The 15,447-nt window shown below is 33.4% G+C and overlaps 1 protein-coding gene across 3 annotated transcripts in view; it reads left to right on the top strand.

The window, feature by feature from the left end:
- Window positions 1-15,447, top strand: part of nolo (no long nerve cord) — a 136,439-nt gene that overhangs the window by 81,679 nt on the left and 39,313 nt on the right. For all 3 annotated transcript variants that reach the window (XM_065351579.1, XM_065351576.1, XM_065351577.1), the window contains exons 3-4: window positions 6,659-6,706; window positions 9,346-9,486. In XM_065351579.1, coding sequence (XP_065207651.1) covers window positions 6,659-6,706; window positions 9,346-9,486 — 189 coding nt within the window. The remainder of the gene's footprint in view (window positions 1-6,658; window positions 6,707-9,345; window positions 9,487-15,447) is intronic.

Genomic DNA, 15,447 nt, shown 5'->3' with positions numbered 1-15,447 from the left:
GTCGCTAATTAAATCGACTCTCATAGTGGTAAATTTTAGCGCGAGCGATTGAATTATACTTACGCGAATTTCACTCGTACACGTTTGTTTTCTCGCATCTCGTAGTATTCGAGCATTTTCTCATCTTACTACAGCAGCGAACGAAACATCTTTTCGAATGTAATTAAAAAATTACGCCTATTTGATTCTATTAAAGTTATTTCACCAACTGCCAACATCGCCGAGATCGTTCTGCTGCAAATGAGTTGAATACTATTTGAATTTTCATCCGCGTATAGTAGTATACTGTCCTTTTCTCCGCTTATAATACCAGGCTACGTGCAAAGTTTCGCCGCTCTGGTTAATTTTTACCCTTATTCATGAGTCGAGTCTGACTGTAAGTTGCACAGCCAACATTTGAAATGCAAAATAACTGCACAGAATTTGCTGGCTTGATGAGAACAGTTTTATAGTATTATCGTCTGCATGACTGAAATATGATTACGAAATTTCTTACCTACTTAGTTTTTTTCTCTCTCTCTTTTCTTCTTGGATTAGTTAGGTAATGTAAAGAATGGCGAAGAACGATACAATTGGGAGATTTTACCAATCAGAATTCGTGACTGGGGTTGAAATATCGTAAGTTTTCAATGAACAAATATTCAAATTTTGAGTGAGATTTATTTACGAAACTTTAAATCATTTTCTGTGTCCAGAAGCTGAAAATATGATTTTTCAAAAAACAAAATGCAAAATCCGATTTTCTATAGGGGAAGAAAATTGGGCCTGATCACATTTGAACAGATTTGGTTAGATCAAATTTCTTGCCAAGAATTATCACTTTTTGACAAAAAAATTCAAGAGGTACCTACCCATTCCCCCATTCCTAGAAATTAATAGATACCTAAAAAATTAAAAATCCCGCCATTTCGCAAATTAAAAAATCTCACTTTTTGAAAAAAAAATTGCGAAAATATGTACTGTAGGTAAGGTACTTAATTTCTTATACTAAAAAATTGCAGCTTTTTGCTAAAATTATCTAATTTTTGTTATAAAATTTTTTTTCTTGAAAATTATGTAAGTACCAGTACCTATAAGATCAGTTTGGGTATTTTCCAGAAATTGCCGAAGTACGTCCTTTTTGATAAAATTGTCAAAATCCTTTTGTTAAAAGTCAGTCTCATTTTATTTTTCCAAGAATTGTCCTTTTTGTCAGAAATTGGCAGAATCCTAACTTTCCTGCCAAAAATTATCAAAAAGTTTCAAAATAGATCATCATCATCATCATCTGCATTATCATTGAACTTTGACCTGGTGAGGTGTTCAGCCTGTCTGGGAAACTGTAGAAGAATTGCTCACTGATGTGTCATCAAGTTTTTTCTTCAGTCTTCCTCTGCTCCTCCACCCAGTTGGAGTGTACCTATTCTTTGACTTTTCGGGGGGACTGTTTGTCAGACATTCTATCAATGTGTCTTCGCCATTTCTTTCTGTAATCTTTCACCCATCCAATGATTGGCTCTGCTCCTAACTCTTTTAGGATGTCTTCATTCCTTTTCCTATCATGTCTAGTATATCCTACCGTGGCTGGCATGAATCTCATTTCTGCTGTGGTTACCTACTCTACTTTTTATATCCTTTCTCATCATCCATGTTTTGCTTCCATACAGCAGCATTGGTCTTGCCAGCATATTGTAGATTCTCATTTGAGTTTCAGCTCTGACTTTTCTTGGAGGGATGGCTTGGTTTATCACCCTGCTTACTCTCAGGAATTTGTTGATCTTAAATTGTGCATCAACCTCTCCTTCATAAGATAGCTTGCACCCGAGATATTTAAAGCTACTAACTTGTTCTACTGGCAGTCCATTTACAGCAATCTTACTGCGCATTGGCTCTTTCCCCTCAAAGGCCATCACCTTTGTTTTTGACAACGAGATTCTCATCCCGTACATATTTATCTGCTACTTTCTGAAGGTTGTGCATTGTTCTCTGCAAGTCATCTTTGTTGTCAGCAAAGACCAGCTGATCATCGCGAATGGCAGGGTATTGACATGGGTGTCATTGATGTGTAGCCCTTTTGGCTTAGTTTTCAGTCATTCTTTAATCATGTTGTCAAAGTAGATGTTGAACAGGCTACATAACCTTGGGAATCCCTGTCTTACTCCTCTTCCTGTCTTCTTTGCTTCTGACATGTTTCCAGATCTTACTCTTATTATAATTATTATCCCTGTATATTTCTTCAAGTCACTCGGTGGCATAGTAGGTACAGCCGCAGTCCTCTGTTCACGAGGTACCCGGTTCAAACCCAGCTACAGAGGCAAGCTTGTGCGTGTAATTAAAAATCTTTCGTGCAATTATCAACATTACACGCCAAGTACCAGGGGACTACCAGTTATTAGCCTAGCTAACAGATAATACACGCCATCTGTTAGCAGAATCAAAACGCTGAAACTGGTTCGAGCGTCTATAGAGGTCAACACTGAGGAGCTCAGGGTCTCTAAACTACCCGGCTAGCTCCAAGGTGCTTGTGTAGATGTCACTAGTAAGCAACGGGAAACTACTAGTGGAAGCTCGAAAATAAATTTCCATGAGATACGTCATCAACACGATAGAGGCAACACCAACATAAAGGATGTTAGCCCAAATACCCAATTCGTCATAAGGGTACGCGTTGATTCTTCAATTACCTAAGCGTACTATTTGTTTGTTCACTTCTATTTTCCTCAGGATTTCAAACAACTTATTCCTTCTTACTCAATCATACGCCTTCTCCAGATCAATGAAGCACATGTGGGTTTCTAGGTTATACTCTTGTCTCTTCTCCATCAGCAGATTTCTTGTGTATGCTCCGTCTATTCATGATCTTCCCTTTCGAAATCCATTTTGGCATTCCAATATTATTGGCTTTGCATAGCTCTTGATTCTTCTCCCTAACATCTTTGCACGTATGTATTTTGTAAGCAGCATTTAGTAGGCTTATTCCAAGGTAGTTTCCTGGGTTGTTTCAGTCTCCTTTTTTGAATATGGGTATAGTTCAACTGTTAAAAATCTAATACATTTCAATTTGGAACACCTATATTTTGTTTTTTTTTGTGATTTTTTTCAGTATTGAAATGTTTTGCTCGCATTTTGTCACTTTTTTGTCTACTTTTCAGTTACTTTTTAGTTACTTTTCAATTACATTTTGGTTACTATTCGAGCTTTTTCGTTCACAAAATTACTTTCTTGGGAAAAAAATTGGATGAAAGGCCTGCCCTCGCTTCACACGGATCTATTTTTATTTTTCATTTTGAAAATTGACATTTTAAAAAACTCATCATTCAAATTCTAATTTAAACATTCTTTTCACCTCTCGAAACCCGAATTTTTGAAAACTTTTTCCCTTGCTTTGCTGGGGCCAATTCTTATATCTAGACTAAAAAAATCCCAGTTTGAAACTCATTTTATTAGACAAAATTGGCATTTATTTTCACATACCACTCAGCAAATTTTCAGTCAACACCTCCCCATCACCACTTCACTTCACCCTCCTCCCCCCGCAAAAACAACTCCAATTTTTTCCTGTCAGATCGACTTATTTAAGCAAAAAAGAATTTAAAAAATTGAAAAAATAATTATTATCGTACATACAACTTGCATTCAAGTACTCGTATCCGAACCTGAGAAAAAAAACAGCAGGAGAAAGAATCCGGGAGGGAAGAAAATTTTAAGAGCCCATTCGGTGCATCCGTCAGGGGCCTTCAACCGACCTGGTCCGCGCCTGTACGTAAATCGGTGTTTTTAACCCCTATCTTTTCCAACTTACGAGTAGGTATATTTTCATTCATGAACGCCAATTTTAACGAAATACCCATGAATATCGATATATTTCTAGAATTTGTAGACCTAATAGGTGTCTAACTTGTTCTGGTGTAAAAAAAAGTAAGTTGTACTTATTTTCTATGCCTACTTTTTTGTCAAACCCTTGCTGCAGCATACGGATAAAAAATTGCGTTCCAATTCATCCTTAGTTTTACGATCTCGTCATAAAAAATACTACAAAAATTCCGAAATATAATCCTAAAACAATTATGTCATTACTTCATTTACGACAGCTTTAAAATGTAGAAATACATACGTCAGTCGATACAGACCCAAGTAATGTAAGTATAGATGATTATTATTTGATGAAACGAGGACTATATCTACGTATTTCCATTAAAGCCCAAAGCAATAGGTACACGGTATAGTATGGGTAAGTTAACGTCTATAAAATACAGAAGCCATGTCGCCAATAGATTTTTATATTGTTTATTATAGGAAATAGATGTATGTGTGCTACATATTTTACTATTCTAAAAATTTATTGATAATAGTTCAGATGCGCAAAGAAAGAGAGAAAGAATGTAAAAATAAAATCATTACTGTTGTCCTTGAGTGGTTTTCCGCTAACTGTATATGGGTTTGTGTGTGTTTTACTTTTTAAAAATACCACGTATGTTGTGTAGTAAAAACTTGACCTATAAAAATTACCATGTTTTTTTTTCAACGAAATTGTACCAATATAATATTTTTATGTAGACTGCTGCTGTTGTAGCAGAATTTACATTAGATTTTGCAGTAGCCTGGTCAATTTTGTAGCCAAAAAAATCAAAGAAATGTTATAGTGGAAGCAAATAAGGAAAAATAAAAACATTTTTGGCTACCAAAGCTTTTATGATAAAAAATTGTCAAGGGTGGTCCCCTGAATAATCCCTGAGAATTACCACCCCACAGACCCCTTGCTAATATAATTTTAATTGAAATAAAATTTCAAAACAATGGGTTATGAATATTACACGAAAAGTTATTCTGTAAGTATATCGATACCGGTTTGGGGAAAAAAGTTTTTCTTGTTTTCAAAGCAATCGTTTTCAATCCCTGTTTTTTTAATCGAGCAATTTCATCTGAAATGAACCTAATTTGGTCTTGATACGTACTTATCTTATATCAAAAATGTTACACTAATAACAGTTCGAATTTAAACCTATGGTTGGTTAATCCACTAGCGATGTGTCAACTCCAAACTCCAAACCCTTCACCCTATGCCCTACTTAGAAAATAAATAGAGCCTAGGTACCTAAAAAAATTACAGTGTACTTTTTACTTTCGTGTGAAATACAATTGTAATTCGCAAACACGACTGCCGCGAAGATAAATATACGTTCTTAAGTTAAAGATACAAATTACAAACAGTAAGAATGGGTCGCAACCGCGGAGAAAATTAATATCAAGAATGTACAATGTACTTACAAAAGCTTGCATTTTTTTTTCTCAAGGGTAAAAGTGTAATCGATGCAGAGTACTAATTTTACGCTTCATTGTACAGAGATACGGTAATTTCCATCGTAAACTTGAAATTGTTTTCGTACATGCGAGACGAAGACAAAAAAAAGGGAAGAAGGGGGGAACACGAATGTGAAAAATGTACTCGCGACATGAGTGTAAGCAAACACGGGTATTTAGCAAGTGCTCTTATTATTCTTAGGGCGATGAAAGACCGCGAGTATTTTAACCTTGACGTCGTCGGCGGTCTCGACGATGATGACGACACAAGTACTCGTACTTTTGCGTACACAATGAAAAAATACTATGAAAATGTTATGCCGCGCGCTCGGCGCTTCGTATCTTGTGAAAAAATATCACATCCCTTTGTAAGCGTAAAATAAGGGCTCGAGATATACCTGACCCGGCCACCCTTCTTATTTGAAAATGTTTTCTATGAAAATTCACGAAATATGGCGATCTCGTCGTCGTTATACTTACAGCTATTCGACGGGTAAATATCGACGTTAATTATACGCCGTGTAATTATGTGACTGAAAAATGTTGAACCGCGCGGGTTAAGAAAAATTATACTTTTAAAAAGTAAATTTTAATCCCACAGAATAATCTCGTTTCTGACGGTTTAATAAAATCTTCTCAAATAAGAATAATCTCTTCATCAAATACATACAAATAACCACAACGAGACGACGACGCTCAAGAGGTCCGTTGTCGGAAGAGATTTTCTTATTTCGTTGAAGAAACTGGGACAAGGGAGGCGGCACTCTTCCGGCTACTTGTATTTATTTTCATAAAAAACCCTGCGGCAAATCTGTCTCATAAGAATGTGGAAGAAAGCGTCGAAGAAAGTAAAAAGCGTCATTAAAAGACCATAAAAACTGCTCCACAACAGCGGGCATTTTTAATTAAGAAGATTTTATTAAATGATAAGAGAATGTAAATGCCCTCTTTACCTACTCCTGTATACTGCTTTTTCGTTATGCTGTTCTGAAAACACGATCATTAGTGTAATGTGTAACTAACAAATTTACTCCCAAGTATGGTGTTAATTTTCTAAAGCCTTATCTCTGACCTTTATCAGTGTCATCCTTTTTTCCTGTTTTTTTTGTAGCTTGCCAGTATTTCCTTTACATTTTTTCGCTTTCCCTTTTCGCTGTTTAGTGTTTTGTTTTGAAAACTAACAGGATGTTTCGAAAAGTTTTAGATGGGATGATTTTTTTTTACGTTTGAAGTTTTATTAAATAGGAAATGGGGGTGTACTGGAGCGATGGTAAAAAAATTTTCATCTTGCGCCTAGATTATTTAAATGATCACTGTATTGAATCAACATTATGTTTTTATTTAATTTATTAATTTGTGTCGACTTTTTTGTTAACAGACTTGGACCTCGGACCCAATTCCAGATGTCAATTTCATTAACGATGCGGTAAGCAAAAATTTCCTATTTTTCTTTTATTTATGCCAAAAAGTACAGACTCAAGGTTCAAATATTAATGAGGACAGGAAAGTTCGTTTTTTCAATGTCCCACAAATAAGCCTGCAAACAAAAAATTTAAAAATTAGTATCACCTTTGGCATTGTTGGGATTTCAAAGTAAATGAGCCAAGAGTCTATTTTACCGCTCAATTTTGCTTTAAATTTCATAAAGTTGAAAAAAAATGGTGTGATCTCGCGTTCTTAATTCTGTTGAATTTCAGAAGTGGTCACGGCTGCTTTCGACAAACCGTCATCATATCATTTGAAAAAATCGTTTTGAGACTGGTGTCATCGGAAAAGAGTCACATTGTATTAATTTTTGGGGCTTTTTATTGGACTGAGGAGGCTGTTATACGAGAAAAGCAAATTGAAATTCGAAATTAGGGGCCCTATAAGAGTGCAATAAATTATAGGTCACGATTTTTTTAAAAAAGATTTTTGTAGTTTGAGGGCTTTTGTGAAAATTGGGGGGGGGAGGCTCATAAAAAATATGAGTTGAAATTCGAAATCAACACTGTCTATGTAGGTAACAAACGATGTGGCATTATGATGGTCTATTTAATTTTTTTTCCAAATGTGTCGCCAAAATTAAGGAGGACGTGCATGCAGCTTCCAGGATACCAAAGTTCTAGAATAGAACGAAATGTTTAATTCCATTCAATGTGGAAGGATTTACCTACTTGTCGAATTTTTTTTTTATCTATCTATTATTAAATTGTAACCCTCGAATTTGACACACATTTAAAAATTGAGCCCCACAAAAAGTTCAACTCTGAACTTTTTAAAATTGAAAATTTTACATATTCTGAATCTTTTTTTCAACGTTCTTCAATGCTTTGTAGAGAAAACTACTCCATTTGTATACATATGTATAACCAATTTCATTCTATCTAGAGCTCTGAAATAGGGCTATAAAATAGTCTAAAAAATTTGATGCTGTACGAAAATATTGAAGTCATTCCCTCGTTTCCCTCAATATTTAGAAGTTCTAAAGTGAAGCAATGGACTTGACAAAGTTTTAATTTGACACTTCGGGTAGAAATGGACTTTTTACAATTTTGGTATAATTGAAGGCTTTCCGACAATTTTGGCAAAAATGAGGATTTTTTGACTATTTTAACAAAAAAGGAAAAGTTATTGACAATTTTGGAAAAAATTAAGACTTTTTGACAGCTTTAGCAGAAAACAGGTATTCTTCACGAAAACAAAACACGAGACTTTTTATGAAAATTTTAGCAGAAAACAGGACTTTTCGACAACTTCGACTAAAAAACATGACCTTAAAATTTTGAATCCAAAAAAATTAACCCTTGACATTAAGAAATTTTTTTAACCTCTCGAAACACAAATTTTTAAAATCATTTGTCCTCGCATCGCTTCACCCAGACAAATTCGCTTCTCTACTTAAACATGAAAAAATTTCATATTGAGGTGAAGCTTCTTAATAAAATTCAAAAGGAAAAACAAAAATTTTTGTAAATCATTGTCATCATATTTCTTACTTTACTTCCAAAAGTCACCGTTTTATTCGGCAAAATTGGTATTATTTTTTTTCTAATATCAGCCGGAAAATTTTCCATGGTCACCCCTCCCCAAAAATCCTTTACTCTAGTTTCGTCCCTGACATTGAGAAATTTTCTGACTTTTTTCAAAATTGAAAAACGATTTTTTTTTAAATCTTTCGTGATGTGAATTTTTTGAGTTATTGAGCTTCAAAGTTCCACTGTTCTCCTGATTCAAGTTAAACTTTTGCCTAAATATTTTAGTACTATTTTTGATCGTTTTTCAATTTTTGAACAATTTTGCATTAAAAGATATTCGATGACCTCATGTTTCTTAGCAAAATTTTGAATCTCCAGCTTTATTCAAGTCATTATGCAGGCCTGTTCTGTGAAGATTTTTTTTGTCGTATTTTTGCTTAACCAAGTTCTATTCTCAAGTATAGTTCAATTATTTGAAAATTTAGTTGTGCCTAAAAAAGTCTATATAAATGCGACTCTTAGTTTTTGTTGGTCGATTTTTCGCTGAAGAATACTCATTTTTGCTTCTATTTTCATATTTTTACCATAATTTTATTGTATTGTATTCAATTTGTTAATACATCAAATACTTCTTCTAGGTAGTTTTTTTTCAACCAAAACGTATGCTTTAATTTTACTTACTTCCTTCGCGTTTTGTTTTTCTCTGAAACGCCTTCAGGCAACATTTTTTTTTCAAATTTCATGGCTTTTCTTCTAACCTAACTCTTTTTCAAGGGACTAGTCAAAAAGTATTTGTCTCCAATAGAAGCTACGTTTACGACGTACCTACTTACTCATTTTGTCTGTAACGAGCCTCGTTTTGAGTTCTCAACTTTTAAAAATTTTGCCAAAGTATTATTGGCAGCACTTCATTTTTAAAGCTAGACTAGTTTCAGATAAAATTAATAAGTAAAGTAAAAAGATCTTTCATCTGTGTACCTACCCTATCATCTGCCTATGTGACATGTACCTCCAGCTGAATGTCCATAGAAGAATAGTGATACTCTCTGAATAATAAATAGAAAGAAAACCACTTTCATCTCGATTTATTAATTTTTCTCATTTTCAGACCCCGAATATTTGGACCGATTGGTCAGACTGGTCAGAATGTTCACGAAGTTGCGATGGTGGAATATCGCATCAAAGACGAGCTTGTCGAGTATCCCACTGCGAAGGGAACGCCTTCAGATATAAGATCTGCAATATGCAGGTAAATAATATTAAACCTACGTGTAAAGCTGTATGCTGTATGCAATGCATAAAAACAACAAAAAAACAAAATCTTTTCTTTAAAAACGAGAGTTGACTCTCTGCTTCAGACTGTAGAATTTATTACCTACCAAAAAATAGAAAAAAACAAGTTCGGTGAAATATTATGTGAAGTTTGTGATTGGCCTATGCGAATTTATTTATTTATTTTTTTTATTTACTAACAAAAAGGAAAACTGTTCTGTAACTGACAGTGTTGAAATAATTTTGTTAAATTTTAACCGCTACGTTAATAACCACGTAGATTTTTTGCTTACTTGGACTGCCTTTTTTTGCTTGTTTGTTTGTGTTTTTTTTTTTGTGTGTGTGTGAACAAAAGTCGTTATACAAATCAAATGAAACGTAAAATAAATAAAAAGAATGGTACATTAGGAGAATAAACATTTTTTTTAAATTTCATACATTTTTCTGTTAATTCATTTTTCTTTGAGTAAACCAAGCGGAATAAATTTACATACTAAGACAAAATGGCCACAAAAAAAAGAGACGCGAAATTATTTTCTCTCTGGTGAAGTTCTCTCTCGTCATTATTAGCGGTACGTTTTTTCTTCTTTTTTACTTGTTAATGAATAATACATGACTTCGAATCGCTTACTTACTGTGTAATCGACATGTACTTGGATGAGAAAAAATAGTTCTCTCGAGGAAATTCGAATACGTTTCTATTAAATAAAATTATCTGGAAATTTCATAAGTCGATCTCTTCGGAAAAGAAAAATACCTATATTTTTTTGACCTAAGAATATAAGGTCTAATTCTTAGCATAAAATTGTGGAAATAATTATTAGACTGCTTTAGAGAACCTCGTTCTCTTTTTTTTTTTTTTTTTTGGTGAAAATATAAACGCGAAAATGTGTCTTATCTAAAGGTAACGGAGGTAAAAAGTGAAATAGAATCTTTTTTGTTATTTTTACTTTTTACATCGAGTAAGTTTAGTTTATACATAGGTAGAAGGAAAATGTTTAGAAAAAAAGTCATTAGCTAGAACGTGATTAAGTGGAAGATTTATGAGGTACTTACATATAGGTGGCCTTACGAGCATCTGACGAACTTTTAAAGTTACCCTATTTCTACGACGGAAAAGGAAAAAAAATCGTTATTAATTTCTTTGAACAGTTCTGGCTTCGTAATAAGTAGATTTTTAAAGTACTTTTCCAAAACGCGTATTTTAATTGTAAATTATCGTACCACGTTCGTTCGTTGTGATTTCGAGGTTAAATACATATTCTTTGGACGTGTGATAAATGCTTGAGAAGTTTTTTAAATCGTAATTGAAAAATTTTAGAAGGGTTTGAAGGTCATTTTTTGAAAAATTGATGCATGTGGAATAAAAATAAATTATAGGCTTTAGTATGAAAAACATCGAGATAAAATTTTTCAAAGTTTATAGAAACTCATGAAAATGTACGAATGGGCATCTAAAAAAATATAAATTCCAGTTACGCGATATTTCAAAACTCGTAATTCTAAAGTTTTAAAAACACCAAAATATTCACACAGTTATCCGTTTAATCACCATTTGTTGGTACCTAATCAAACACACGTGTACTTAATCCCAATCCCCATTCTCGTCTAATAAAACTATACAAAATACGACGACAAAAAATAAACATTCCGTAAACATCTTCACATTGGTGACGATTAAACGACCGATGAAAATTTCCGTCTATATTGAGGCAAAAAAAAAAGCTCGTTGAGAAAAACTTTCTCGTTTTTCTAGTTTCTAGACCTAAGAGAGCTATGCATTGGCGACATTTGGACGAGTATAACAAACCCATTAATCAGTATCTCATATTTTATCCAGTACAGTTAACCGAATACTTTTGCAATAGTGATAGCTACATGTGCTACCATCCAACTATTGTAACCCAATCGTTGATAACACGTCGTGCATGGCTACAGGGCGACTGTAAAATTTACTTCGACTAAGTTTTTCCTCGTTTGAACTTTGCGTTTTGTATTGGCATCGGTCAAGTATGGAAATGAAGTGGCGCGTTATTGCGAACGAGAACGACATTAGGATAGGGTTTTCGTTTCAAGGCCGAAAAGTTGTATTCTTAGGATCGAGTTTTTTAGTATCGGTTTCGAGACCATTCTCAAAATCTATTTTTACAATGAATGTTATCGGAGATGAGTAGAGTCATGGGGATGAAGTTTTTGTAGGTAGGTGTGTCTTGAAGAGGAGCAGAGTACATTGGCATCTAATTAAAATTGATTTAGTGCTAATAGTGCTACTGGTAATGAGACAATTATAATAATTAATAGGGTAAAATCCCCCCCTCCCCAAAAAAAAGCGAAAAATGGGACCCAGTAGGATTTTCTTTGATGAAATTTATTGGTTGAAAAATAAATCACATAGTTGGTGATGATAAATTTAAAATTCAAAAAGAAAAGGTAATGTTATAAATTTTGAAATAGGTAAAAATGTAAAATATGTATAAGTGTTCTGCAATCTTACAGCAGGTGGTTGAAAAATAATCACATAATTGGCGAATAACAAATTGAAAATAAGGAATTTTTGCATGTTCCATTGTTCCAGGCTAAACCACCAGTTCTATTTCAACATCAAATCTGCTGATATGAATTTCTATTTTTGAAGGGAGGTAACTTGATAATAAAAGTAGGGGTATAGGAATAGGTTTATCATGGGTGACGAGCTGCAGTTTGGTTTTGATAATCACGCAAAGTGGTTGATCAGTCAATTAGTCTGACATAAATTTTCACATGCAATACCTTTGAGTATACTTACCATGTTTTATTCAGACCTAAAATTTTTTGTGGCAAATTACTAATAGATATTTTTTGCGATCATTTTGAATAAGTTTTTATAGTGATTTTGAATGATTTTTTTTTATTAATAAGTATTATGAACGACTTTTTTGTGGTAATTTCAAACGAATTTTTTTTCTTGTAATTATTTTAAATGAATTTTTTTATAGTGAATTGAAAATGTCTTTTATTATTATTCTAAATGAGCTTTTCGTGGTTAATTTTTTGTTGTGATTTTGGATGTACATAATTTTTTTTCATTTCAAATGATTTTTTTGGGTGGCTAAGTGAGTGTTTTTGTGTTTTGAGATGTTTTTTTTTCACAATAAATTAAAATCTTTTTCTTCATTATTGTTTTCAAATGAATTTTTTATTGTTAGAGTGTATACGAGCAGGTATAGTAATACGAGAGAGGATGAGAAATATTCCTTAGCGGGTGAAAGATTGCCAGAAGTCTTATACGACTCTTTGCAATATCAAGAAGGAACAATTTAACACTTACCCCTTGCTAGCTCGGCGGTTATACTACCATATTGCCGGATACGTCAACATAAATACTAACCAATGTATAAATTAGGCCCACTTTCGCGGAATAATAACACATTCGTTAGTTTCTCCAATGTAATCGGTGTAACAAATTACATTCTCTTAATTATAAGGTTTTCTTCAAATATATACGTTCACCAATGTACAAGTTTAATACGAATTAGAACAGAGACACTATGCTCGACCGCCTAATCACGTTGATTCACCAAAGAGGACTTAACTACACAATTCCACGACAGGGCAACTAAGATGAAGTGGTTGATTGCTTTATTAAGCCCCGAATTAACCAATGAAGATGCTAATTAACCAAACCCTAATAAGGGTAAACAGGGAAAAGGAATACGTTTTCAAACGATTAAGTCGAGGGAAAACGGACCAAATGCTCAAGTCCACGATTCATAGATCGTTGTAGTACTATGGTCGGTACCGAATTTACGTATCTACGACTCCGCGAACGAACAAGAAGTGATTTCGAGATCGAACCTAGCTAAAGTTATACCTAAAGCACCTAAAAGTTCCTAAATCGATCTCGAAAGCTGATAGGCTCGCGCTACTTTTACCAAGAGATGGGGGAAATATTCTAACCAATCATAAAATAGATGTAATTTGCGAATTCTCCGCCCACATAAATAATATTGGCGCGGACCCCCTGGTGTGATGGAATATTATCCGGACCACCCAAATGGTATTCGATAATATTCGAATTCGCAAGTACCTACACTTTACCTTAATAAATCAAACGATCCATAAGTTGTCAAGACCTAAAGGATGGATTTACCAAGTCCTATAGGATCTTCCCCAACTTAAGAATCGTTATAAGATGCACTGAGAGGACAGTGAGGCCATAATGCCACCTTACATATGCCCCCCGTGGGTTAACTCTTTGGATCCCCTCAGAGTGAAGCACGGTAAACAAATAAGTGTAATTATTGCCTGACTGTCAGGGAAGTCCCTCTGCCCCCCGTACTTTACTCGGATTGCGCGGGGAGACAGCTCTGCGAATTTTTGATACAGGATTCTGTATGTAAAAAAAATTATCAAAGAAGACTCTGTGAATTTCAAAAATGAAGAATTAATGCCTACGTATTTTGGCACAATGGATCCCCAATTCAAGACCCATGATCGATCCGGAGATCATCTCATTGATACATGAGTGAAGAACACAATGCACCTCATACTGATCAATTCATCATTAACATTGGCCAAAATGGTAAGTGGTACTTGTTTTTTAGAAGTCGTTATAGGGAAGTGAAATTTTTTTAATCGAGAGTTTCCCTTCTGTAATTTTCATAAGTAGCGATAGGCCTATTGTCACTTCTTTATAAAGAGTGATATTGTGTGAATTTTCTGTTAATTGAATTATGAAAAATATAAGGCAACTATTGCGACACTGTGATTTTGGTTTTAGACTATCTAGACTATTGTTTTGAGAAATTAAGTTGATGCGTGATTAGTCGGTCCCCTAATTACATCAGTATTAGCAAAAATACATATACGAGAAAACATCTTAATTCTAGTCTGTTTTTTTTTTTTTTGTTATTATTCTCTAGTCATAATCTAGTCAATCTTATATTTATTTTTTGAAACAGCATTATGATGTGGTTTTTTCTCTATGGTTAATGTTGTTTCCTAATTCTATTCAATCTTATCTTTATAAAGTTACGTTATTTCAACTGACTCTCCTTATATTGTGTCATGTTGATTAAAAAATTAAAAACTATCAATTATAGGGATATTTTCCTAAAAAAAAACTAAGGCTAAGACGAGTTACTAAAATTTAAAATAATGCAAAGAATTTACACTAAGTTTTTATATAGCTTAGTTTATGTACACGTTTCTCTGTAAAGTACTGTACAGATATAAAACTACGATCATTTCTTTCTTAAGGTTAACCTGCCTTTACTTTCTTAAGCTTAAATAAAATTCTCATTAAAAAATATTCTTTTTTTTTTTTTTTTACAGATACGATTCGGGCAAATTTATCAAAATTGAATCGATCTACTGGGACACACTATTATGTACACTGGGTAGGTATTGAATTATAATTTCGCGTAATTCTAAGTTACAATTTAGATTCTAAGTTTAAAGCGTGTACCATTTCTTCTTAATTCTAAGTTACGAATCGTCTGGTTCCTTCTATGTACATTATTTACATGGGCCTTTAGATTTTGTTTTTGTTGAAAAAAGATGGTAAATATATTTGGTTCGACTTTGAGATGGAATGCGATGTTGGAATCTCAAGCTTAGTTTCCTCTAAGTTGTAAGCTTTTTAATTTTTCATTTTTTATATGTAAAAGAAAAAAAAACTAATACTATTTCTCTAACCTAGGTGCTAAAGTACATTTACGAAGCTAAAATTGACTAAATGTTAAATGAATTTATTTACAGACTCAAAAATTTTTGTTTTTTGTTTCCATTGAAAATTTTCTAATTTTTGACTCGCGATTGCGTTGCGTGTTGTTGAATTTGTTCAGTATATTTTAATTCTAAGTTTATCTCCTTCTTGAGTAAAAAAAATTAAAAACTAAAAAAAACTAAGAACAGTGGAAGAACTGACTAATAATAATTATGAGTAAGTAAACTTAAA

Source organism: Planococcus citri, chromosome 2 (assembly GCF_950023065.1).
Source record: "Planococcus citri chromosome 2, ihPlaCitr1.1, whole genome shotgun sequence".
NCBI classification, from domain to species: domain Eukaryota; kingdom Metazoa; phylum Arthropoda; class Insecta; order Hemiptera; family Pseudococcidae; genus Planococcus; species Planococcus citri.
Note: the sequence above shows the minus strand (reverse complement) of the source record. Positions and strands in the feature narration are given on the sequence as shown.